Source organism: Diadema antillarum, unplaced genomic scaffold, assembly GCF_040938485.1.
Source record: "Diadema antillarum isolate AM-2024a unplaced genomic scaffold, OU_Dant_1.0 seq00001147_RagTag, whole genome shotgun sequence".
NCBI classification, from domain to species: Eukaryota; Metazoa; Echinodermata; class Echinoidea; order Diadematoida; family Diadematidae; genus Diadema; species Diadema antillarum.
In genome coordinates, this window is record NW_027271959.1 from 330,425 (window position 1) to 357,401 (window position 26,977).

The 26,977-nt window shown below is 40.5% G+C and overlaps 2 protein-coding genes across 2 annotated transcripts; both read right to left on the reverse strand.

Annotated features, from left to right (window-relative positions):
• Positions 1-3,618: 3,618 nt before the first annotated feature.
• LOC139744229 (carbohydrate sulfotransferase 11-like) lies at positions 3,619-5,733 on the reverse strand. Its single transcript, XM_071654673.1, has 2 exons — positions 5,608-5,733; positions 3,619-4,485 (listed from the first exon to the last, which is right to left on the reverse strand). The coding sequence occupies exons 1-2, from the start codon at positions 5,731-5,733 to the stop codon at positions 3,619-3,621; spliced, it is 993 nt and encodes a 330-aa protein (XP_071510774.1).
• Positions 5,734-19,678: 13,945 nt separating this feature from the next.
• Positions 19,679-23,787, reverse strand: LOC139744230 (patched domain-containing protein 3-like). The gene is made up of 3 exons (XM_071654674.1): positions 22,896-23,787; positions 20,443-22,080; positions 19,679-19,758 (listed from the first exon to the last, which is right to left on the reverse strand). The coding sequence occupies exons 1-3, from the start codon at positions 23,785-23,787 to the stop codon at positions 19,679-19,681; spliced, it is 2,610 nt and encodes an 869-aa protein (XP_071510775.1).
• Between the last annotated feature and the right edge of the window lie 3,190 nt (positions 23,788-26,977).

Genomic DNA, 26,977 nt, shown 5'->3' on the forward strand with positions numbered 1-26,977 from the left:
TTGTGAGTGGTTGAATTGGCACCACGAGATCTTTAGTCCATTGTCATGCATTGTGACGACAAATTCTATCATGGGAACCAGAATGTTAAATGGTGCATACACTGAAGTGATCAAGATAATACCGAGCTTGGGATCTGCGACGCGAACGCTAAGACGACGCTAATTAGGGGGGGGGGGGGGGGGGGGGGGGGGGAGTCACACAAATAGATAAAAATTAAATAAATGAATAAAGGGAAAAGGAAAAAAATGGTGTTTTGCACATGCGCGAGACAGTTATTTCCGTTGTTCAACCCGGGAGGAGGCGCCGCAGCGTCGTCTTAGCGTTCGCGACGTAGATCTAAGACTCGAACTCGACGCGCCGGTCGACACGTTTCTGTCACATCCATTCGGCTTACGGTCTTAAATTAGAGCACTGTATGGCTGCACTTCGGCTAAGTATGTATTTGTCGTGTTTGTTTCTGAGCATTTGAAAGCACGTACTGACATGATAAATCGTAATCATGATTCGTGAGACGAAAAATCGGCCAGCTCTTGTGGGCCAGATTTGTGGGCCAGATTTGTGTTGCATTAGAAGGCAAGAAAACGCCTGTGTAGTTATCAAAACTCCACTATACTCTTTAAACTTTGTCACAGAGGGCTACTGGTGTGAAACTGACTTTTAGAAGGGTTATCTCAGAGTAAGAGAGATAATCATATTGAGTGAAAATTTGATCACAATAAAAAGTTCCATATAGTCTTGTGAAAAAGGTCACATTCATCGAACTTGTTAGGACTAAAGAAATGAAACGTAGCCAACTAAACTTGTAAACCAACATGCTTTTATAGAGCTGTGGTGATATACAACACCCGGTTGTCTGTCCTTTAAAGACCTAGTAGCGTGGAGAAACATGAGTGGTCTCATTGAATGATCTTTATTCGCTGCTCATCAGGGTACATTCGAAAACCACTATAGCACCTGTCAGCCACGACCGTGTCAGCAAATTGTGTTCATTGAAGCGCATGCCCATCGGTAACGGTCGATTCTAGACGAGATTCTTCGGCTGTACTAACAGAAAAACCTGCACAATATCAGAGACTCCAACTCTCCCGCTTTCGACGGGAGATCTCCCGCCGAAACCCCATTTTTGCAAAATCTCCCGTTCTCCCGCTTGTGAGTTAATTTCTCCCGCCCTGGTTCTGTGTCTCCCGCTTGAAATTCTTTCTGACTTATTACCACCGTATGTTGCAAAAATAAGCCTTAGATAGCATGAGAGAGCATCTAGAACCTTAGAGCTTCCAGGGCCCTTAAGCGGACCCTGGACCCGGGCCGCAAGGAAATTCGCGCTCGTGATGTGCGCTTCGTGCACATCAAGTTGAAGTCTCCCGTTTGTTAGGGGTTTCAGGCGAGAGAATCTCCAGATCAGAAGGTGCTTGGGGTTGGAGTCTCTGCAATATATACGGGGAATCTCATATCAGAGTCGGGACTACCTTCCTACTCCATGGTCCTCAAGCTACAGGATCTATAAAGAGGAATCCACCCAAAAAATAGATAAACTCAAAAAGCAAGAGAGAAAATTCCCTACAGAACGATCCAAAAATGACAAAAATCGGATAAGAAATACAGAAGTTTTGACGTTTTGAAACTTCACTTCTTCTTTTTTTCGGGAAAACATTTCTTGACCAGTTCTTATGAATATTCAAATAAGCCAATTGATGTCATGCCCTCACAATTTTGTATGTCATGATATATGAAATTCGAAAAATTGTTATTTTTAGCAGATACAGGTAAAAGCATATTCCTATACCAAATTATATCAGAGGTGATATTTGTCCTGTTTTATTTTAGGTGGAATTTAGCCAAGTTTTACATTCGTACAGCTAAAATATGAAACCTTGTCATTTCGGTATAATCAATTATGTATAGTGAATACGAAATTGTGAGAGTATGACATCATCAACCTGCTGATTTGAATGATTATTCATAACGAGTGGTGAAGAAGTGTTTTCCGAAAAAAAAAAAGAAATTTCAGATTTATGTCGATAATCTCCTTATTTCGTATCCGATTTTGATCAGTTTTGCACTATTTTGCAGGGATATTTTTCTTTCTTATGAAATTGATGAATTATTTTGAGTGGGTTTGCTGTGGAATTGTCTTTTATAAAAGATTATGCGTTTCAGGAATTGCATAACAGACACTGTAAATGTACACATATATCACACCCTTTACAGGTGTATATCACACGACTGTGTTGTGAAATTTGCATTTATTGCATATCAACATTTCAAAGAAAAATTCAACTCCTTTGCTTGGCAGAAGCAAAACGTCATTATCCCGTACGTATTCTAAAGACTTAAACTTCACATCTGCTTGAGTCAGCATAGGAACCAATACTCCTCGTTATTTCGGAATAGCTAAACATCCAAAGTTACACTCTAAACTCTAAATTAACAAAATTAAATAACGGATGTCACACTGACGCTATAGCTTTAACAGAAAAGCAATCACTACCAGTATCGATTACAGCTTATTCAAAGTTACAATGTAAACTGGTATGAAAGCTGACTATCCCACTCGGCTAAAAGGAAAGTTACATTTTGGTTTTCACTTGAACCTAATGAGCCAGAGCGTCCTCGCCTTGTATTTCCAAACGAAAATAAGGTTATGCATTGAATAACATTGCATGGATAGACTAAGTGAATTCATACGTCATTCACTGTCATCTAATAACATGAGGTAGAAGGATCGTTACTATACTTGAAATCTTGTCATCTTGATATGTGCAACACGGCATATCTAAGACATTTTTCTGAGAATACAAGACTTTTTAGCTACAGAAAAATTCATAATACTAATAAAATTAGTCAATGTCGTGCAGACTGCCATTTTCTAGTCATTGTATTACTATATACAAAATTATTGCTCTGACATTTACATTGTTATAAATATTTAACGAATCTGTCAACTGCACATTTTTTCCACATGTTTTTGACATTAACCATGATACGATATTAGCCACGAGTTCAAGCACAGTGTCAAAAGAACACTTGCAAGGATAAAAGAAAAAAAAATCTCTTTTTGCTGAGAATAAAAGTTATCTCTATGTGAGACTTCCCATTATTGGGAAAAAACAAACAAACAAACAAACAAACAAACAAACAAACAAACAAATAAATAAATAAACAAACAAACAAACAAACAAACAATCCTATGAACAAAGGGATACAACCAGGAAGGTAGGCGGGAGACATACATCACTTGATTTTATTAATGTAACATGACAGATGAGAGACAAGCAGTGGCGATCTTCAAGTGACAGCTGTGTGAACATACCAGTTTCTACTTTCTTGGATTGCAGCTGTATTAAGATCAAAATTATGTCGTGTGAGCACTCGTATTCATTAGTTTGCTGTGTATAACTTCTTTTGTGCCCCTCTAAAAATACAGTGTAGAAAGCTGAACATTGTTTCAGTCGTCACTCGATGTCTGTCGCAAGTTTATTTAATTTTATTCTCGGCAAGACGAACTGACATCTTGAATAATGCCACAACACCATTTTTTGTCTGGGATGTTTCCTGTTTGCTGTGTATGATAATTAAACGGAGTGTCAGCTGATTTCATGGAGACGTTTAACTTTAGTCTAGTCTCGCCTTATACAATCTGGCATTTGGTACCCAAACATTGTGGCATCTGTTGCAAAACCACGGCTAACTGTCAAATGATCTAGATCTTGGTCGGTAAGCTGCGAGTAAAATTTCGCAAGAGTTTCTTCATCTGAACTGTAGGTCGGTTTCTTTTGTGGTGTGGGGAATCGGACATTTGCTGGCGCATTGGCGAGATCGAGAATGAAATCCGAATCCGGTTTCAGCGTTTCGTAGTGACCAATGAAATCATAATTGACGTGGCATGGAAAACACAACTTGTTCATGTCCTCCCAATGTTGGTTCTTTTCACCGGCTTTCATGTAATGAGTGACGAACTCTCGGTATGTAAACGGCTGGCTTTGGTTTTCATGCGTCTGACCAGGATGATGTTCCTTGAACCACTCAGTGAGCTCGTTCTGAATCTTCGATTCAGGATGATAGAGAACCTTTTCAAGATATGCCGACAGCACGCGGGAATACGGGTTTCGCACGAAAAAGAAGCTGGTGTAAGATGTGAAAATCTCCTGAGCAGCTGCCACCGTCATTCTCGACATCCGCACAAAACGTCTCCTCGCCAACATGTGAGCATCGGCACCACATGTGTCGTTAAGGAAACATGTGTAGCCATTGAGTGATAGAAGAAGACGTTTCCAGCTTGTACAGCTCACCTTTGGTACGTAGCAATAGATCAATTTCATGTCAGGAATGGCAAGTAGAAAGTCGAACTTTTTCAAAGTAGCTGAGTCCAGGTCAGTGGAAATGTTGTAGGTCATGTCGAAGCCCATTGCAGAGCAAGTCTGCCGAACTCGAGTGCGTCGTTCTCCCTGAATACGACGGTAGTCGTACGGCGTTTTCGTATCAACCTGCAAATGGTCAACGAATCACACAACGATGTCAATTCCCATGGCTTAGAATGCTGTCATAGGACGACGCTGTTTACTTCCATTTTATATTCATTTGTGTTCATTCCACTTGTATTATTTTTAATACTTTGTATTAGTAAAATTTTTGGTGCCACAACATGATGGCGACAAAGAGAGTGGATGGGTTTAGTAGAAATCATCTATGAATAACTTTCAATTACTCTTTACGACCAGGAGATTCGATGAGATAATGTCTCAGTGTGATTATTGTCCCTCAATATGTTGTTGTTTTGTTTGTGTCATTCATATTTGAGTGTTTGCGCCTTCATCTGCGTAATATCAATATATTCAGGGAGTGTAGAAATATAAACAGAACGCAATAGTGAAGAGGACAAATCGACTACTGTGTCCACTCAGAATCTTTGAATATTTAAAACGCAGATTAAGCCATACTTATGACGTCATTACTTATGCCGTCATTATTTGATAAACAGAAATAATGACGTCATAGCAAATTGATATCGGAAAGATATATAGGCCTATAACAAATTCCATATATTTTCATTTTATCTAGAACAATTATAGAGCTCATGCAGGAAAAGTACCTTCTTAAAAAGACCGGGGGATATTACTCTTAGCACAACAGTAAAATTTTAAGTCGAGATAGTGTTTGCTTTGCGAAAAAAAAAGAAATATCATGAATTTCTAGTTATATTTTCCCAAGCATTGAGAGTTGTAAATGATTTATTTTGTATTTACAGATTGTCTGATTATCTTCACTGATGTGTTCTTATAATTTCCCTGCGTTCACTGAATCCACTGAATTGAATTAAATCCCCTTTGATCGCCTGAGGGAGAAACATGCATGTGTTCTTGTTATTTTAGGAGCCCCGGGTTGCCACTCCAGAAATCCACTGCGTAAAATGCTGTCGACAAAAACTTGGCAATAACTGCTCATTGTCGGCTTCAATTCACATCTGCCTATACTCAACAGTAACTGTATTAATTTGCAAGCCCTTTCCGCGGTTATCATCGTTCCAGACTCATTAAATGGATGGTCAATATGGTAAAATGCTCATCGAGTAAAGGAATTAGGAGACTAGATGACGGAGATGGTTTTACCTTTGGTTTCTTGTTTGCCGTTGAGGGCCGCGCAGCTTCCTCCTGCTCGGCGGTGCGTCGTGATAGCTTCCTGTCGGTGAGTGCGCTGTCGCCCCGGTGCAAGGATGCGTCTGCATTTATAGGCATTGTTATTTTGAAAGAAGTAAACCCTATTCATCACGACATATATTCGCTGTATGATATCCATTTGCTTCTCAGCACATATAATGATGAATTGTTAAATGGCGTAATTTGATACGAATCATGCAACTCTTCTTCATTTAATTCTAATCTGTCGACTCGAAAAAGCGCTTATAATGTAGAAAATAGTATTGTATCTCTCTCCCTCTCTCTCTCTCTCTTCTTTCCTGCCGTTATTTTGTGAGCTTGCGTTGTCACTGCTTTCGTCACACTTTCTGTTTTGGTAAAGACGACAATGTTACTCTATTTCTATGATGCACAGGAAATTAACAGTCATGAGCAAGACTTCATAATCCACCCTAACTCATACCTCACCACTAGTCAAAATGTGCGTGAGTGCATCCGTGCGTAAGCAAACAACAAACCCTATAAAGCCCAAGCTGTTTTGACCCCTTCCAGGCTGGGGGTGGGGGCATTTTGTGCCCCTATAGAACGCCTTTATTATTTGATGTATATTAACGTTATACAAATTTGGCACATGAGTAGAAAAACTCAACATAGTCCACATGACCTACATTTAAACTTTCTCAAGGTCATTCATTGAGGGCACTATTCATTACAATATAAAGAAATATTTGAGACCTGTAATGTATTGTTTGGGAGAAGCACATAGGTATCGCGGCGGCACTGGAATATTGAGTTTGAAGACTGATATGATAAACAAAATGATACTACCAGCAAAACTTGTGTGAAAAATTCAAAACAGCACAAAATGAGATGTTAGTCTTTGGTATGGTAAATACTGTTTTTTCCCAATCATCTATATCATATCTACGGTTTGATGCCTACGTCAATGAAAAAAAAAAGGAATGGAGTTAAAATGGGCGTGAGCTTTCGATCCTAAATAGCAGAATCTTCGTCAAATCACATAGATACTACACACAACAAGAACATCAGTCCGGGGAGGTGGGACACAGAACAAAGAAAACAAAGGTGAGGGTTGGAAGTCATGGGCAAGGAGCTCAACTTTAAAGAGGGGGGTATTAGCAGGAGGGTGGACAGACAGAAGGCAGAGGAGGGTCAGTGATGATCCTGAGGACCATGGGGGGGGGGGGGCAACCTATGAAAGATGGGGAGGCAACATCAAACATAAAGGAACAACAGAGAGATAAAGAAAGAAAGGAATATAGTGAAATAGCAACAGCATAGTGTGTGTGTGTGGGGGGGGGGGGCTGAACATGCAGCGAGCCTTAAACCTGGTGAACCAAGAAGAGGCAACAAAATGAAAGTGAGTCAACTTTCCCAACCATGCCAACAGCCTAGTAACGAAGAGTTTCATTCACCTGCTCCCTCCCATTAGGCATACGTTCCAAAGACAGGAATTCACTTAGCTGTTGCTAGGTCGGGCAAGCCTCCGACAAGCTTTGTGGTTGTTAACTTAAGGCTGCGTTCACATAGAAGTATTCGGTATTCGTATTCGCTATTCGCTATTCGGGCACCGAGTACACCATCGCCCGCACCGTCAACTCACCATCCCATGCAGTGAGGATTTCTTCCTCCTACATCCCAGCAAATCTTATTAACAATTTCTAAACTGCATCAGACTGTCAGTCTACATGCTTATTTTTGCTAAAGGGCAAATCCAGACCAAAATTGTCATTATTTCATAAACGAGAGACGGTATACGCTGCAAGAAAATCGAACAAGCTCGATTCCCACTTTGCTATACTATTCGCAGCTATTCGGTACTTTCGAATAGTGCCCTCTTATGTGAACCGGTGTGAGGAAATCCTATCGTTCAATTCAAGCTATTCGCGTGCCCTCGAAAACGAGCCCCGAATACCCGAATAGTATACTTCTATGTGAACGCAGCCTTAGGGTAACTTTTGTGAACAAAACATGCATAAAATCCGAATAAATTACACCACAGAACCGGCCTAAAATTAATAGATTGGGAGAACACTTGCATTTCTCTCTGAACCAGTCTGAATGTTGAGCTGATGTTTTGTAATGCTTTCTACATTTATACACCAAAACATCAAATACCAACAGAGCACACGAGTAAACTAAATTGTTGATTGTATGCGTTTTGATGGACTCACTTTTATCAAGGATGATGTGACATGTGATAGGCAATTCACATATATTGCATACTGCATGAACTCCATTGGATCATTCGAGTTTCGATGTAAAAATATCGAATTATACAAATTATAGCTTTAAGCTCTTGTTGACGGTTGAGGCATATATATATATATATATATATATATATATATATATGTATATATATATATATATATATATATATATATATATAAATTGTGTGAGATATTCGTATTCTTATACATGTATGCCATATATGGATTCCAGAGTTATGTTACGAAACCTCTAAGAAACAAAGAACTTAAATGCGTAACCTCCTGCTTTAAAAAGGAATTCCACACCAGCTGAAAGTTTGTCAGAAAAGGAAGAATAAAATGTAATATATGGTAAGCCCAGCAGTGAAAATTTGATCACAATCGAATCAAAGGTATAAGGCAATTACGAAACATTCCCTAATTTTCTTTTATAATAGTTCTTGAACAGTCGGTTAATGAGTGGGCTGATGAAGCCATCACCTCACAAATTTCCACTGATCGTGAAAAAAAAAAAATGTTGAAAATTCAATTTTCCGCTTTAGAATTATGAAACGCCACGTTATTCCCGGTTGAATAACTTTAAAATGATAAGTCATGTAATTATGTATTTTGTTTTAAGCAGGATCGATTTGAGTCGGGTGCGTAATTACGTACGATTACAACAAAATGGAGATTTTATGATTGTACAATGTATGTACATATTCATTGGCGTCAGGCACACTGTGAGGGGCTGACATCAATTCACTATTCTTATGAATGTTCAAGAGCCTTTTCCTGAAAATTAGCGAAACATCACAATTTCATAACTTCCTTAGACTTCATGCCGCTTTGATCAAACTTTCACTGTTACACGGGTAAGATTTCATTGTTTCACTCTAGGCTCTATCTAATAAGCCAGTTCGGGGTTCCAGTTTGAGCATGAGCAGAAAAAGGTCATTTGTACCGAGAGACAGGTTGGATTTTAATTTCACTGAGATAAGCATCTGTAATGCTTTGATTATTCATGGAATCCTTATAAATGGTGCCTGCCAGCACATCCACCTGACAGCAAGCCTGGTATTTGGCATTGTTATCGGCAAAAGTTTGTTAATGTATTCAAAACAGCACAATGAAATAGATGCCTCCCAAAGTGTTGATTGACGAACCATTCCGGTCACTTCATCTGCACATGTTCATTCTTTGTTAGAATACGAGTTCCATAAATTGCTATGTTGGACAAGCTGCTGCATTATGTCGCTTTGAATTGAGTAAAGTGCCTAACCAACTGAGAAAAATGAAAGGTCATTTGTACCCATGTGCACATGAGCTATCTCCGAACTGGCTTATTATCATGGATTGGTCTTTAAGTGTCGTTGAGCAGTGCCCTTACTGCCGCTGCTGCCGAACCGAACTCAGGGCCTCCAGAGAGTTCGTGGTTCTTTTCGGTTAACCATATCCACTCCTCTGACCAAGAACATCCATGCTATGATTCAAGTAATGGTCACCTGGTCATCTAGAACGGATGGTCCAACAATTATTGGAATGAAATCTTGAATGTTGCCTACTTTATCAATAACGTACAAATCTAAATTTATACGCTAACAGAGAGCTGCGTCACTATTCACTGTCTAAATCTCAATAACTGTTAACTATTGAATCAAATCTTATTATTAGATAAACGTTGACAAACTGGGAACACCTTACCATAAGAATGAATAAAATGTGGAGAAAATCAAACTTTCAGTACGTGACATGTCGATAATAAGCTCACCTCTTTTCACCATATACACGATGACAACCAGAGCTAAAAGGAGCATTGAGTAGGTGACCACTCCACAGAAGGCATGGGAAAGCTTTCGCGCCATTACGCTCACTGCCGCTAAAATTTGGCCCAATCAAGTCTGGCCCACAACTCGTGGAGTTGCTGTAATGACTACTGTCTCAGCCTTACTGACGCGAATATTACCAGTTACAGGTTAGACACCCGAGCTCCGGTCTCTCGCTGCCAGGTAGACGCTTCGATTTGACTGGTTGTGAACTCCCAACTTCTCCTCGATTGAGGCAACTTGCATACTTCCTGTCAGCTACAGTGCACGAAGGTCGTTCAAAGAAAGCACATAGCTCACTTGCGAAATTTGTAGCGCTAGTTCGAAAGTGCGAAACATTGTCTTGTGCGACGAGGTCCTGGAAGGATGAATAGTTCCTGTCCCCCGTTCCAAGGGATATTCACTCGTATCGTAACAGATGCCCCTTTATGGCAAGACAAAGAAGCTAATGAAAGCTTCAAGCTTCAAGTATGTAAACCAGGGAGGGGCAGGTGGCATCTCCCTGGTGCACAAGGTGCATGACTTACCATTGTTAAAGGCCGTGTCACACCATAACGCGGGCTTTTGGCGAGGAGGTAGTTTCCAGCACGTAGAAGATTTTCAGCGGGCGAACAAGAATGTTTGCAATTTTCATTCATGCCTTTACATACCGTACGGGGGAACTTCTGCGGCTTGACTTGCGGGGAAACAAATTTACTCCAAAGGGCTTTTTACACTTGTGTTTCTTAACCCCGGACTTTCTCTGACCCAGGACTATCGTTAGTCCCGTACCAATTTTTTCAGCTTTTTACACTCGCCAATTAGTCCCGTACTATCTCTTGTCCGGGGCTAAGGAGAAAATTGACCTTTTAACACTCGTATTTCTTAGCCCCGGGCTTTCCAAACTACATGAATATTCATAATTACGCTGTGTACTGTACACGTACACGCACGCACCGGCAGCACTTGATTACCTCGTTTCTGATTGGTCAGTGAGGGTCGGACTTCGTCTCCGTCGCTTAGCCCAGGATTATTTTTTCGTTCTGTTTACACTCACTTGCTTGGCACCGCAATTGCGGTGCTAACCCCTGCTATTTTGCAGGGCCAGATAGTACCGTACTATCGGTGGGGCTAGCCCACTTTGGCAAAAACGAGTGTAAACAGAAAGTGGGCTAAGGATAGTCCCGTACCAACGGTGGGGCTAAGGCCCCCCCCCCCTTAGCCCCACCGTTGGTCCGGGGCTAAGCAAAAATTTACAAGTGTAAAGGGCTTTTTACACTTGTGTTTCTTAACCCCGGACTTTCTCTGACCCAGGACTATCGTTAGTCCCGTACCAATTTTTTCAGCTTTTTACACTCGCCAATTAGTCCCGTACTATCTCTTGTCCGGGGCTAAGGAGAAAACTGACCTTTTAACACTCGTATTTCTTAGCCCCGGACTTTCCAAACTACATGAATATTCATAATTACGCTGTGTACTGTACACGTACACGCACGCACCGGCAGCACTTGATTACCTCGTTTCTGATTGGTCAGTGAGGGTCGGACTTCGTCTCCGTCGCTTAGCCCAGGATTATTTTTTCGTTCTGTTTACACTCACTTGCTTGGCACCGCAATTGCGGTGCTAACCCCTGCTATTTTGCAGGGCCAGATAGTACCGTACTATCGGTGGGGCTAGCCCACTTTGGCAAAAACGAGTGTAAACAGAAAGTGGGCTAAGGATAGTCCCGTACCAACGGTGGGGCTAAGGCCCCCCCCCCCCTTAGCCCCACCGTTGGTCCGGGGCTAAGCAAAAATTTACAAGTGTAAAGGGCTTTTTACACTTGTGTTTCTTAACCCCGGACTTTCTCTGACCCAGGACTATCGTTAGTCCCGTACCAATTTTTTCAGCTTTTTACACTCGCCAATTAGTCCCGTACTATCTCTTGTCCGGGGCTAAGGAGAAAACTGACCTTTTAACACTCGTATTTCTTAGCCCCGGACTTTCCAAACTACATGAATATTCATAATTACGCTGTGTACTGTACACGTACACGCACGCACCGGCAGCACTTGATTACCTCGTTTCTGATTGGTCAGTGAGGGTCGGACTTCGTCTCCGTCGCTTAGCCCAGGATTATTTTTTCGTTCTGTTTACACTCACTTGCTTGGCACCGCAATTGCGGTGCTAACCCCTGCTATTTTGCAGGGCCAGACAGTACCGTACTATCGGTGGGGCTAGCCCACTTTGGCAAAAACGAGTGTAGACAGAAAGTGGGCTAAGGATAGCCCCGGACCAACGGTGGGGCTAAGGGGGGGGGGGCCTTAGCCCCACCGTTGGTCCGGGGCTAAGCACAAATTTACAAGTGTAAAAAGCCCTTAAAAAGCCCTCAAGTAGCTCTCCGCAGTTGGTCCGCACCTGACAGTATCTAGCGCGTAGTTGCCCGGAGGTGCTCACGCAAGTCCGATTTAACCGCAGCCAAGTTTTGAGCATGACCAAAACTTTTTCCGGGTGAGTCACGGGAATGCCCGTAGAGGTCCACGCAGAACGCCAGTAGGAGACCCTTAGCGGCAGTACTTCCCAGGCAATTCCCACGCAGGTACTTCGCAGTCCCGTATGCAGCCAAGATAACGAAATTCTGTGAGATTTCAGCCATTCCATTAGAGGAATTCCTTCACTATATATATATATATATATATATATATATATATATATATATATATATATATATACATATATATACACTCAGCAAAAAAAAGTAAGTTCCCCCCTAACATTTTTGGATATATCTCAAAAAAGTATTTTACGGATGTTCATAATTCGAACTGGAATGGATAGGGAATTTCATTACTCATAATATGAATGGCATATCATTGTCACCAGATATCATTATTGGTGTAAAAAAATCGCATTTTATGTCAAAATGCATGGGAAACAAGTTGCACTTTAGGCCATAGGAAGCATATTGTATACATTTCCTATGTAAGTTATCAAATGATCTTTTTAACTTGTGTAATACTTAGGAATTTCTTCAGGTACAATGCCCTTCCCTATTAAACAGATCTTATGTATACTTTTTGAACAATAGGCCTTCTCAATATGAAAATATTGGTAGAAGCCATGTGATTTGCAATTCCAATTTAGGTTGATCACATTAATGTGCCTGTGGGCATTTTGCATCATGCCCTCAAGTTGTAGATCAGTTTGCTGAGGGAAATGGCATCGAACGTATGGAGTGGCCTGCAAGATCCCCTGACTGTAATCCAGTAGAGAATCTTTGGATATCATTAAGGGGAAAGCGAGCAAGAAGTTGAAAGATGACACTTCACTGCAAGAATTTCAGCGCATCTTGAAGAGAGCATGGGCCAACATTGAGCAGCGCCAAGTACAAACTTTAGTTAACAGTATGAGGAGGAGATGGCGGCTGGTCATTGCGGGTGGTGGACATATCAATTATCAAATACTTCACTATATGCTCATGAAAAGAAAGAGATGGAGAAATATGCAATAACCCATACTTAAATGTTCAGAATCATGAGTGATTGTTTGATTATTTGTGTAAAAGTCATTGCAAGTCACTAAAGTGCAACTTTTGTTTCCATGCATTTTGACATAAAATGCATTTTTTCACAGCAATAATGATATCTGGTGGCCATGATTTGCCACTCATGTTATGAGTAATAAAATTCCTTATCCATTTCCGTTTGAATTATGAAAATCGGTTGAATACTTTTTGAGATTATGTCCACAAATGCTAGGGGGAACTTACTTTTTTTCGCTGAGTGTATATATAAGTTGTCAGCCCCCACGCGACTGGTACAAAGGTCACACAGTATACTCGCAAGTATATAACGCGTCCAGCAAGTAAGACACATGCGCTGACTCGCACAAATCCTTTTCCGCCCTCAGGAATGTCCGGTATGCTAGAAAATCCCTACACGTAACAAGCCGCGTAGCTTGCCCGGAAAGGTGTGACAGGGCCTAAACACGGTTGCGGGTAAAAAAAATATGCGTGCGCACCTCCGGGCGTCTACTTTCGAGATACATGCTAGGTACTGTCATGTGCGGATATCTACGGGGACCTCCGGGTAGTCAAAATTGTTCTTTGCAAGTCGCACGCAAGGCTGGTGTGACACGGCCTTAACTGATAGCTGACATGAATTGGTGTCTACGGCATGGAATTACTGGGTTTGTTTCAAACTGTCCAGTCACGACCAATTCACTATTTGCCTCCATAGAGGAGCATTCGCTCTGTACAATTCACAATGTTAAATAGCAAGAAGACAGCTATTCTATACACATTATTCAGTTTCGCGAAACTCGGTATACAATGGAAGCAAATAAAATGACTTCACTGGTTGAATACCTGCGGCAGCTGATTGATGATTTACGTTGCGTTCTCTTTACAGTGCAATACCCTAGTCATAATGTATTTGAGTATGGGTTTGCTTCATCTGGACAATGTAGCCAATGACTGTTCTCTGTTCAATAGGCTGCGTTCACATAGAAGTATACTATTCGGGTATTCGGGCTCGTTTTTCGAGGGCACGCGAATAGCTTGAATCGAACGATAGGATTTCCTCACACCGGTTCACATAGGAGGGCACTATTCGAAAGTACCGAATAGCTGCGAAAAGTATAGCAAAGTGGGAATCGAACTTGTTCGATTTTCTTGCAGCGTATACCGTCTCTCGTTTATGAAATAATGACACTTTTGGTCTGGATTTGCCCTTTAGCAAAAATAAGCATGTAGACTGACATTCTGATGCAGTTTAGAAATTGTTAATAAGATTTGCTGGGATGTAGGAGGAAGAAATCCTCACTGCATGGGATGGTGAGTTGACGGTGCGGGTGATGGTGTCCTCGGTGCCCGAATAGCGAATAGCGAATACCGAATACCGAACACCGAACACCGAATACCGAATACCGAATACTTCTATGTGAACGCAGCCTTACAGAAGCTCCTCTGGTCTAAATGTACTGGAATGTCTGCTGTGTACATGGAAAAAAAAAGAAAAAAAATACTAAGTCGGGTATGCCCTCTGCAAGCTTTAGGCTGCGTTCACATAGAAGTATATACTATTCGGGTATTCGGGGCTCGTTTTCGAGGGCACGCGAATAGCTTGAATCGAACGATAGGATTTCCTCACACCGGTTCACATAAGAGGGCACTATTCGAAAGTGCCGAATAGCTGCATATAGTATAGCAAAGTGGGAATCGAGCTTGTTCGATTTTCTTGCAGCGTATACCGTCTCTCGTTTAGGCTGCGTTCACATAGAAGTATACTAGCTATTCGGGTATTCGGGGCTCGTTTTCGAGGGCACGCGAATAGCTTGAATGTAACGATAGGATTTCCTCACACCGGTTCACATAAGAGGGCCCTATTCGAAAGTACCGAATAGCTGCGAATAGTATCGCAAAGTGGGAATCGAGCTTGTTCGATTTCCTTGCAGCGTATACCGTCTCTCGTTTATGAAATAATGACAATTTGGTCTGGACTTTCCCTATAGCAAAAATAAGCATGTAGACTGACATTCTGATGCAGTTTAGAAATTGTTAATAAGATTTGCTGGGATGTAGGGGGAAGAAATCCTCACTGCATGGGATGGTGAGTTGACGGTGCGGGTGATGGTGTCCTCGGTGCCCGAATAGCGAATAGCGAATAGCGAATAGCGAATACCGAATACTTCTATGTGAACGCAGCCTTAGAGATGCCCTGGATATGATATATATTTATATATATATATATATACACACACACACATATATATATATATATTATATATATATATATACATATATATATATATATTTTTTTTTTTTTTTTTTTGGGGGGGGGGGGGGGTTACCATGCAAGATATTTTAGTGCATTACGAAAGCGATCGATTTTAAATTTATCTCAAATTTTGGTTGGATGGGCCTATGACACAACTATATCTTCTTAGTAATACTAATATAAATTATCACCAAAATGTTTAAACTGTTTTAAAAGGAGATATAAACAATATTTTTGTTGAATAATGTGTCATAATTTTCATAGGAAATTACATCATGTGTGTGTGTGTGTGTATTGTGTTTAGTGTATAATTGTTATGATTATCTCAGGGTCTTAGCTTTTATGTAAGGCCTCGGCCTTTCTGCTGATTCCTTACACTTGCATAATTTCTCCTTGTACAATTGTCATGACCTTTGTATTGTTTTATTTTGCGATGTATCTTTGTATGTTTTATGCCAAGTGTTAAATAAAAGGACTTGAACTTGAACTTGAACTTGGATCGTCTTAAATGAGCAGGGGATATGTCTACTTGTTTCTGCATTTCTCTAACTGGTTTTGATCAAATAAGTAATAACAATCCTTAAGAACTTATGTTGTTATGTAATTATGTTGTTTCTATTTTTTGTGAATGTTGTATGTTGATTGTACAGCGCTTTGATCACGCTCAATAAAAATAGTTACTATTATTATTATTATTACTATTACTATTACTATTATTATCATTGTTATTATTATTATTGTTATAAATATTATCATTATAAGACGTACTTTCCTTAGTGGTTGGTTATTATGCTAATAAGAGACATGAATCAACTGTCTTCCTATCTGTGTGGCAGATCCAGTTAAGCACATACTTCAAATTGATACTTTTGAGTGGTATTAAAGACATGGGTTCAAAGGGGCTTGTTACTCCTCTCTAATCTCTTTGGTAAGACATACTAATGGAGCATGGCTTTTTTTGTTTCATTTGGTTGACTTTTCCTAAATATGCATCAAACTGGTACAAAGTATTCGAATTGCTTGTTCTTTACCCTACGCATCCATAGTTTGTCAATGACATGTCTGCCGTTCTTGACTCATAATAGCGGGTATTTCCGATTCGTAATATCATCACCATGCACTATAGGCTACTAAATGCTTTGGTAAGTACATCCATTGACTAGACTGGGCTTTGGTAAAGCTTGCTTGCATAACGTCTTTCACCTTGACCTTACTTAATGACAACCGCCGAGAATGCTGCTGCACAAAATGTTAGGAAGAAACTCCAAGAAGATTCCACGCAATGCTCCCTTTCCAAATGTCACTGCTTCCTAGAAGCTAGAAAATCACATCATTCTGCTCTATACTCAAACTTTTGTTACAATACATGTCAACACCTGGAATAATCATGGTATGCATTAGCTACATGTATTGCTACAAATGGTATGTTTAGCGAGCCTCGGGGAAGCATTTGGCAAGCTCATAGGTTGCCAGGAAAGCTAGTTATTGAGAAATGCATACAATTTGAATCATGTTCATAGTAAACCGGTCAAAAGTTTCTGAGCTGATGACCAGGCAATGTGCTTTCGTGTGCCGTAATACGTCATTTTGGATCTATTTTTGAGGGGGATTGGAGGTGGGTAGCTGCAGGGAGGTGAGACAAAACCTCACCTCCCTGGTAGCTGATAGCGACCACCCCGCCCCCTCGGGGTCATTGACAGACGGAACCCCTACCACAACTACCATTAACGTACGGTACTTTTGAAGTCTAATTGTAATGAGGCATTTTGGACTGATGAGAACTCTGTCATCATTATAATTCATTTGCTGAGTAATAATGACACTACGATATGACTTCTCATAGGGATTATGTACTATTTTATGGATGGTTCTATGTCGCTATAGATTTAATGTTTACGGTAAGGTACTCTTGTGCAGGCCCTACCTATTATCAGATGCGGATCCAGGAATCCGTAAAGGGGGGGGGGCGCAAACAATATTTGTGGGCCCCGTTTTATCAAAAGATAAAATCGATTTTAAATTTCCTTACCACACAGGCTGCCATAGACTTACAGCTGAAATCAATTATATAATCAATTTTAACTGTTCATAAAACAGGGCCCTGGTGCTACTTCCGGTTTCATCTCATTTTTTCTTTTTATTTCTTGTGTTTTAACAACAAATAAAGAGGGCGCGCGCGCCCGGTGCGCCCCCTCTAGATCCGCCACTGTATACTGTATCAGTGTACGTCAGCGGCGACCAGACCAGACTTTAATGCTGTGCAGGAGTACAGACACGGAGTACATAGGATTTATATTTAGGTGCCCTTCTGTACCTGTCCAGGTACCTACAATGTGTATTATGTCGAATGACTCTCCCTTCTGCCACTCGACCTCCTCTTCCGACATTCGATTCTCCTCACTCATTTTCCTCGACCATACAACCTAACTCCATTTGTACTCCTGTCTGCTAATACTCTGTCTCCTTTCACCCAAATATGCATTCCATCTTTCTCACTCCTCATGTTCAGTCGTCTTTCTCTCTCTCTCCTTCCACCAATTATCGCCTCTTTCCTCACCTTCTTTCTCTCTCTCCTTCCACCAATTATCGCCTCTTTCCTCACTTTCTTTCTCTCTCTCCTTCCACCAATTATCGCCTCTTTCCTCACCTTCTTTCTCTCTCTCCTTCCATCAATTATCGCCTCTTTCCTCACCTTCTTTCTCTCTCTCCTTCCACCAATTATCGCCTCTTTCCTCACCTTCTTTCTCTCTCTCCTTCCACCAATCATTGCCTCTTTCCTCACCTTCTTTCTCTCTCTCCTTCCACCAATTATCGCCTCTTTCCTCACCTTCTTTCTCTCTCTCCTTCCATCAATTATCGCCTCTTTCCTCACCTTCTTTCTCATCTCTCCTTCCACTAATCATCGCCTCTTTCCTCACCTTCTTTCTCTCTCTCTCTCCTTACACTCTGTATCCTTGTATCTCCTTACAATATTAGGAAAATCTAATAGCATACCATTAACAACGTTTATCAATATTTTTGTGATGAAATGAGTATGCGCATAGTAGTTCGTTAACGATGCTGAAATGTCTTTTTCGAGAGGAGATTTTATTTCTCAGTGATTTGTTTGCCAACACAGAATTTCAAAAGGGAATTTAGTTCCAGTTAAAAATTTTGCCAACAGTGACTTCAATGTTATCAACTGGCTTTAATCAAGTTTCACAATTAAAAATAAAATTCTTTCTGTGTTGATAACGAATGTAAACTTGCACGATTATGTTCAATTGTCACCGAAGTTATGAAATTGATTTATGTTTTGTTGTAAAAGAAGAGAAATGTACAATGAATCGAAATCAAACTATACAGGTATCGCTGAGTAATTATTTTAACATATTTATTCAGATTGGACATGCATTTGAAAGTATACAAAATGCAAAAATAACGATGTTCATAATGTTTCATCTATACAATCAACTTAAAAAATACCCCACACCTATAATCTGTCCCCTCCTCCCTCCCCCGAAAAACATAAAAGAACAGACGGTACTCAAAAGGATGGTTGTAATAATGGGTCTCTCTGAAAGAAAGAAAAGACGATGAGAAGCTTACAACTATGGAGTGCGGAAGAGAAAGAGGAACAGAAGAGAGTCATGTCGACTTGGTTTGACTTGACTTGACTTGACATTCTCTTCTTAGCAGTGTAAACGTTGTACATTCACAAAAAATAATCTTCTTCAGTTATTAAGTCTTGCATAAGAATAGAATATCATACATAGGAGTATATCATAATTAGATAATATAACATTTTTTAGGGTGTTACTGTTTCTTATAGAATAATTGGAATATGAGAAGAAAAAAAAGAAGTCACAGTCCGCCGATACCAGCTTTTGGTATTCTTTGTTTTCTTTCTTTGTGCTCAAGACACAGAGATAATGAATGAAATGAGATTGACAAAGTCTATGAAACTAAAGTCCAAACGAACAAACGTAACTTACAAAAAGTGCATTTGCAGAGATGTGGTTTACGACCTTGTCCTGAAGGAAGAATTCTGTGATTTCACTATAGAGCTGAAAAGATATGAAAATATTCGGCTCACCTTCTAACTTAAACTTAAAGGATATCACATAGTAACTCAAACATCTTGAGACAGAGGTCTTCTGTCCGAGTAATTGAATACCATCATATATATAAATTCTTCATGAGAGCTTGTTCATCTCTCTCGAGTGATCAATCAATGGAATTTTATTCATGTTTTCCAGAGTGATTGTCTCTTCCAGAGACGTGTATAGTTCTCTCAAGTTCTCTCTTGAGGTGGTGCGAAGGCGGGATTATCTCTGCCTTTCCGTTGGGAGAGTTGGTAACCGATGAGACCATCTAAGACACGGGAGGGGTAGGGGGAGGGGGAGAAGAATACGAGTGGCAATGAATGTTTCAAATACATTTTACACGACAAGAAGGTAAGATGTTATCGATAAAACGAAGAAATCTATATACAGTTCAAATAGACACACGTACACTCGATCATGGAATGTTTCTGTATATTTTTGTTCTGCACTGGCGTAACTGTTGTCTTCTTGATATGGCGGCACCAAAACTTTAAAAAATGTAACTTCTGAACAGACAACGACGAATGATTTTCCTCAAATTTCACAGATATGTTAATGTTGCTGCATTCATTAAATCCACAAGATCATGTAGGGGAACCTCTAACAAAACCAAGAATCATGTCCCATTTCCGCAGTGCTCTAATCAAAATTTGGATTTGGGTTACAAAGTATTCGATAATTGAGATCATGTCCACACGAGTTTGATTAATTTTGTGCAAGTAACAGAACGAATATAATCTAAAATAGCATTTTTATTAATTGACAACAATTTTGACATATAATGCAAATACAAGTTTGAAAAAGAAACATCGAATGTCATATGCTCGTGTGTGTATGTGCGCGCGCGCGTGTGTGTGTGTGTGTTTTGGCTTTTTTTTTTTGTTAGAAAAGAAAAACATCGTAGCTGAGTTATGATGTTCACGAACGTACCTTCTGAGTTACCTGCCTCTACCCAGTCCCTGCTCTACCGCAGATCTGGTCGGGTGAGACGACCAGCTGAAGCAGCAGCCAATAGAAGAAAAAAGGACCGGTAGAAAGACCAGACTGTGCAGCATTCCGAAGACCATCACTAGGAGCATGATCTTGAAGAAAGCTCGGAAGATGTAGCTAGGCGACCAGTAGAGGACGATGATGGCAATGATTGTTGAAAGGGCTCCTTGGAGGATGGGCATTCCGAGAGAGTAGAGCGCCATCACAGCGTGCTGAGAGGAGACGGAGAGTTTATTTTGATGCCTGCCATCGTAATTCTCCCTACCAGTCCGAAAAGAGTAAGTGATGTGGGCAGAGAAGTCAACACTAAATCCTATGCAGAGGATGAGGTTGATCATAGAGATGCTGTCAAGGTTGACATCCCAGAGTGACATGTAGCCGATGATACCAATCTCGATAGATGCTATGCAGATTATGACCACCAGGGAGCAGGTGGGGTTTGGAATCAGGAAGAAAGCCACGACGAACATGCTTGCTACGGCAATGCAAAGATTTTGGATCGTGACGGGACGAATCCTAGAATACTGCTCGTAAATAATGAAAAATGGTGAAAATGCAATCAAAGTTATGTCGGCATCCCTTGCCTTTTGACGCACGTCCTCCATCATCTGTACTTGCTGGTTCGTAGTCGACAAACCGCCTGCAGTGATTATGAATCGAGAAGCCGCTATCTCACTTTTGTTCGAGTCATTTCTAAAAACAATATCTTGGTTGAACTTCGAGAAGGAGGGGTTTGCCAGGAAGTGGTCAACAAGGAGGCTAGAAAATTGTCCAGGATCTGTCCTTGCACTGGTAGAAATGTTTGCTCTGTCGAGGAAGCTTAGAAACTCTCGAAGCCAGAATTCGGTATACATAGAAGGAAATATGTATTCACTGCTTTCAAATTCTTCTACGATGCTTTCTAACTCTTGTTGTACAGTAGGGTCGCTGTAATTAAGAGTTTCTTGGATTAAGACTGACACGAACGGTCCATAATCTGAAAAATAAGCAGACTGACGCTCAAAGAATTCGTAAGCCTTGGAACCGGTTCGGGCTAACAGCTTCAGCTCCAGACCCTCGGTAATATTCAAGCATCCGTAGATTGCACCGGCCAGATAGGCACAGAAAACTATCAAGGTGAGGATCTTTGAGAAGGGCGTCAGTAGTATCGGTCCGTAGTATTCTTTGAAGAACATCATGAGACCAGTCTCACATGTCTTCTTTTTATTGTCACGGCGGTCCTCCTCCGACAGACCGCCCGCACAGCATAGCTTGTATGCCGTAGAGGGCGCTTCCTCGCGAGGTATCACTTTTATCAGAGTCCACACGTGACGATTTGCTGCCTCCCTGCGACCAGTGAGCGCCATGCAGGCTCCGAAGAAAGTGATCTGGAAAATGTAGTCGAAGATGACAGCGACGCCGGTGTAGAGACAGAAGACGCGGACTGCCGGAAGTGGGTTGATCGACCCTATACCGAAGGCGAGAGCGTCGGTGATGCTGGTAATGGTGATGGAGACTGCCGCCTCGGAGAAGGCCTTCCCCATTCGCTCCTCTACACTCTCACATGGACTGGTCTTCCGCCAAGCAGCAAGCATGATGAACATGTCATCAATCCCAATACCTTAAAAAAGATCAAAATGGAAATCAAATGAGGGTTTCCGTTCCTGGTTGATAAGTATTTCTGCATAGGATTCGAAAATGCACGACAGTTTAAGAAGGTTCTTCCCCCCCCCCCCCCCGGCTCGTATCAAGTAAAAAGAAGGAACCTTCGGTGACAAAATGTTGTTTATATTCATCATGTTCATAGATATTAGATTGGCCTAGACGTCACTGTGGCTGAATTTAGATGTGAATACTACTCAAATGGTATAAATGGTTTACCAGGTTACGCCAAACTTTACTCTCTGTCTTCCTTTTCTGTCTCACTCTCCAAATCAAATAAAGTAAAGAAGAGATAATTTGGAAATGACAACTTCCTTCTTTTACTGAACAAACTCTGCTTGGGCGGGGTAAAAGCTCAATCTTCTTGTTTTTGTTTGTTTGTTTGTTTGTTCGTTTGTTTGTTTTTTGCCAGTATTTTTTTTTACCAGCACTTAGAAACATGACACAACAAGATAATTAGGTTTTTAGCGCGTGTTTTTATCACAAGCAAAATATCACAGATCACAGAAATGTAAAGGACGAATAATTTAATTTCCTTCTAATGTAAATTTCACTTTATTATATTATAAGAACATTTTGTTATAGTAAATTATAAGAAACCATAATGATACATTGTTGCCCTATATAGTCTGTCGTATATACAGACAGCGATAAGTCGAAACCTCTTGTGCACTTTAGCAGTTCAGGACAGGGACGCATTATGCTAGTATAATACAGTTGTAGTATAATATTTCTAGATCAAGACTTTTCAGTGAATGCAATCGGAACCTTTACCAACGATTAGGAACGGCATTGACGTGGCCACAATGTTAAAGTTGACACCAGCGTAGGAGAGTAGACCCAAAGATGAGGCGACAGCTAAAGATGCAGAAATTGTTCCCAAAATACCAAGCCAGGGTTTACTGAAAACCCAATCTGCTACCACACAAGATGTGATTGCAAAGGTGAAAAGAAGAGTATATGAGATGGAAAAGAGTGGGATAACGTCCTGTGTTGAATGTCCTACTTCGCTATCAAGTGAATGGGAATGGATGTACGAGATAGAAATGACTGTTGAGTCAAAGTTTGCTGCGAACTGCTCAAATTTGTTTTCCCAGTCCTCGCCCTCTCTCTCTAATGTCGAAGTTGTTTGCAAGATATACGTCAGAGCAAGTAGTCCTGCTGTCACGACTGTGGAATTGTCGTCAGCTAAGTCCACATTCCCAAGAGTGGCACCCAAAAAGGAAAGTTCTGCATCTGATGATTTGAAGAATGGATACGTGAGAGTGACGCTGTTCACATAACTTTCGTTGTACTTGAGAATCTCAAGAACAGGATTCTCCACACAGTTATTTCCCTCCACAGCACAAAGAGACTCGTAGGTATGTCGTACACCACTAGTGTTGATAACTGTCACGTTCTTTAATTCACGATCGAAGCGAATTATTTCAGAAATCACCTCCTCCACCAGCACGTTTCCTCCACCTGCTGGCTCCACGATAATGTTTGCTGATAAATCATTTGTGCCATTCCCACGTGATGCTGAGTAATGGTCATAATCTACTGGGAAAAGATCGTCAAAAATGATCGCGTCATCGCGTGCCGTGCTAACATCGGGCGTGAAGAGAAAGATGACATCAGAGTCTACGCGAAGAAAAATAATTCCAGTCGATAAAAATCCCGCCATAATCAAAGAGGTAAGGAGGAAGATAAGAGGCCATCTCGAAATGAATTTCCCATAGTTGTAGAAGACCTTCGCCAACCCGCGGTCAATACAGTCACAAACGGCCATCCTCACTCGTAGAACAATTTCGAGTTTGATAGTTTTGATTAGTCGTTCAACCCTGTCCAGAGACGCAGGGGACTATTCATGGATTAAACTTGGATGTCCCACCCAAGACTTCTGAAAAAAGGTAAACAAGAACAGAAAGGGAAAGGAAAGAGAAAAACATTAAGGGGTCAATACATGAAATATCAAATCAATTACATGTTCATCAAATCAATAAGCTGCCAACAATGTTGGTCACTTGGACAGGGAAGACAAACGACCATATAGCAAAACCGTTTTCTTCATACGAGGCGTGAATCAACTCCAATATAAGAACGATAATGAAACTACTTTCAATCGAAAAACGTGACGGCTTAAAGCAAACCAAAATCATCGAGCAAATAAATTTTCGTACTGTCAGTATACCTGTGAAAATGGTATATCATATCATATTCATTATGTCTTCACGTTAAAATGCACACATGCAATAATCTATTTTACAACATTCGTTTGACACATATACCACAAGAAAACTAACAAAAATAGGCATTATATGGGAGTGTGGTCGTTGACAGCAGTACAAACGAAAAGCACGAAAATAACAGTTTCTACAGAGAAACTGAATTAACCTCAGACACTCAGTATTTGAACACACGTGATTGGAAACAGTCAACGTTAGCTCACATGTGAATGAAAGTCATTACCAACAAGGCATCCAAGCGCTTAATCCGCCTAATGCAATTTTGTGGATGATACGTAAAGATTCAGAGATTCTGAAATTATTGTTACCTTCTCTTTAGATCCACTCAGTTTTCTTCTAAAGCTTGTAACACAACACACGAATCAATCGTTTCCGATATCATTCTACTTATGTCTCCCAATAGCTGTAGTCTAGTCGTGAGGTATAGAAGAGAGTTTATACACACTGAATGCGCGTCGAGTATGGCTGACCGCAAATCATTGTGTAAAATACGAGGGTTGAGTGAGCGCTGTGAGACACAATCTGTATCAATTGGTAAACGTACCTATGAATATGAATAATCGGACTGATAAAAAATTGTAATTTCAATATCCACAAACATTCAGACATTTTCAAATGTGGGTGTATTCATACCTGATCTGATCAAATACTGAAACGGAGATGAGAAGATAAAGAGAAAAACGAGAGAGATAGGAAGATTCCAGTAGGTGTGCAAAATGGCCACACAGTAGAAACTGATTGTGACATGTTTTCCCCTCCCATGACATGAGTTCTCATCTTGAATTCGTTGACGATTTTATGGCAACCACAAAACAAAAGACCAAAAGGAACAACAAAAAGTGATTGGAAACATAACAATTCGTCATGCACCTTTTTTTTTTTTTTGCTCTCTTTTCGTAACATTGGAATCTTCAGCATTGCCACCACTCTTTTCTGTACTTTAAATATATCATAATGATCAAAATAAGTATAATCATAACAGCATAACAACGATAGAAAGCAGAAAAATCAGACGAAATGCAAATGCTCCTTACCTCAAAAAATATGATCTCTTTTGTAGAAAAAAGATATTTTCACACCCATACTGTATGGGCTGCACAAAATGTTCGCTGCGAAATAAACGTGTTGTCTGCATTCAGGTTGGTCGAAGCTATTGTACCAATAGCCTTCAAATCCAGTTCGCTTTGTTAAGGGACTCCGTCGCTCAATGCTAGTTTGCATGCTGTTCACTTCTCGCTTGCCTTGACCTGCATGCATTAAAGATATATTGACTCCAGGTATAGATATCAATAGAGCTCTCACGTATACTTTGACATGTGAACAAATTTTGTACAGATTCGTTCATCATTCACTTCTCCGCATAATGAAAGAACACTTGACTTGTCTCTTTCAGAAGGCAGGGGGATGAAATATGCCCTTTCCTATGAATTATATTTTGTGAAATTCTCTTAATATTTTCCTTATATCGTTCCACGCATGTGATATCATACACTCTACTAGTCTTCTCATCCAGAAGTGACTGCGCAGAAACCGCAAATGTCATTACTTTTGAACGGATCGTCCGATTTTACCCAAACTTTCACTGATGTGTTTTACTAATATTGCTGCATTCACTCGATCCACATGTATATGAAGGTGGACTTGTCCTTTAAGCACGCTAGACCACTGACGTCACAAAAATTCCTACAGCACACAACTAAAATGGTGAGATAAGAAAATTTTGTCATCAGGAAGGTCATATTATTTCTAGTGAACAATGAGCATTGAAAATCAACAGCGCAAAGCAGCTTTTCTTTTTCAGCTGCATATTTGACACGGTAGTTCATAAAAAGGCTTTTCTCGTGGGGCGCCGTACTGACTTTAGAATGCTGTAGTAAACAAGAAGGTCTCATTTCTGGTAATGGATGTGGTTGATCGATTCGTTGACTGCGTGGACATGACCTATTTCAGTACTTGTGTTCTATAGACAGCTGATAGAGGCCAAAGTACACAATTTTGTATCTTGTTTTTGTGATATAAAATGGAGCCGCCGTCTATCTAGCTATTGAAGATGATTAATCGATTTGTTCATCAATCGACAACAGTTACTGTTCTGAAAGCATCTCCATTGTTTCACCTTATCCCTCTCCGTGCCACATTAATGATATGTCTATAAGTTTGTGTGTGACATTTGACTCATTGACACAGAAATACAAGTAAATTCCTTTATGAAGTTCAAGTTGCAGATTCATACTTTAGTACTAAACAATTGCTAAAAGTGATCGTTACACTGAGTCTAAACATTTAAGCGTATCGTCAGTAGATAGAGATGTAAGACGTCTCTATTTATTTCTGTTTGAAGAGAACTTCTCTCGGTTTACTCCACAGCAAGCAAAATACAATTTTCCTTCTAATGAACATGATGTTTACTGGATGACTTCAGCTCAAGGTATTACACACAGTGTTGAACGGAAAGAAGAGTGCGGGCCGCCTGTACCTAATTAGCTGAATGAACGTTGAGTGTTGCTTGACCAAAGTCAAATAGCTGTTCCTATGAGTACTGACAGGGGTTTGTTGGCATCCTGACCACTTATAAACAGGTTGACGAGGCTGGTACTTTAACCATTTTTTAATTCTTTATTCGAATTT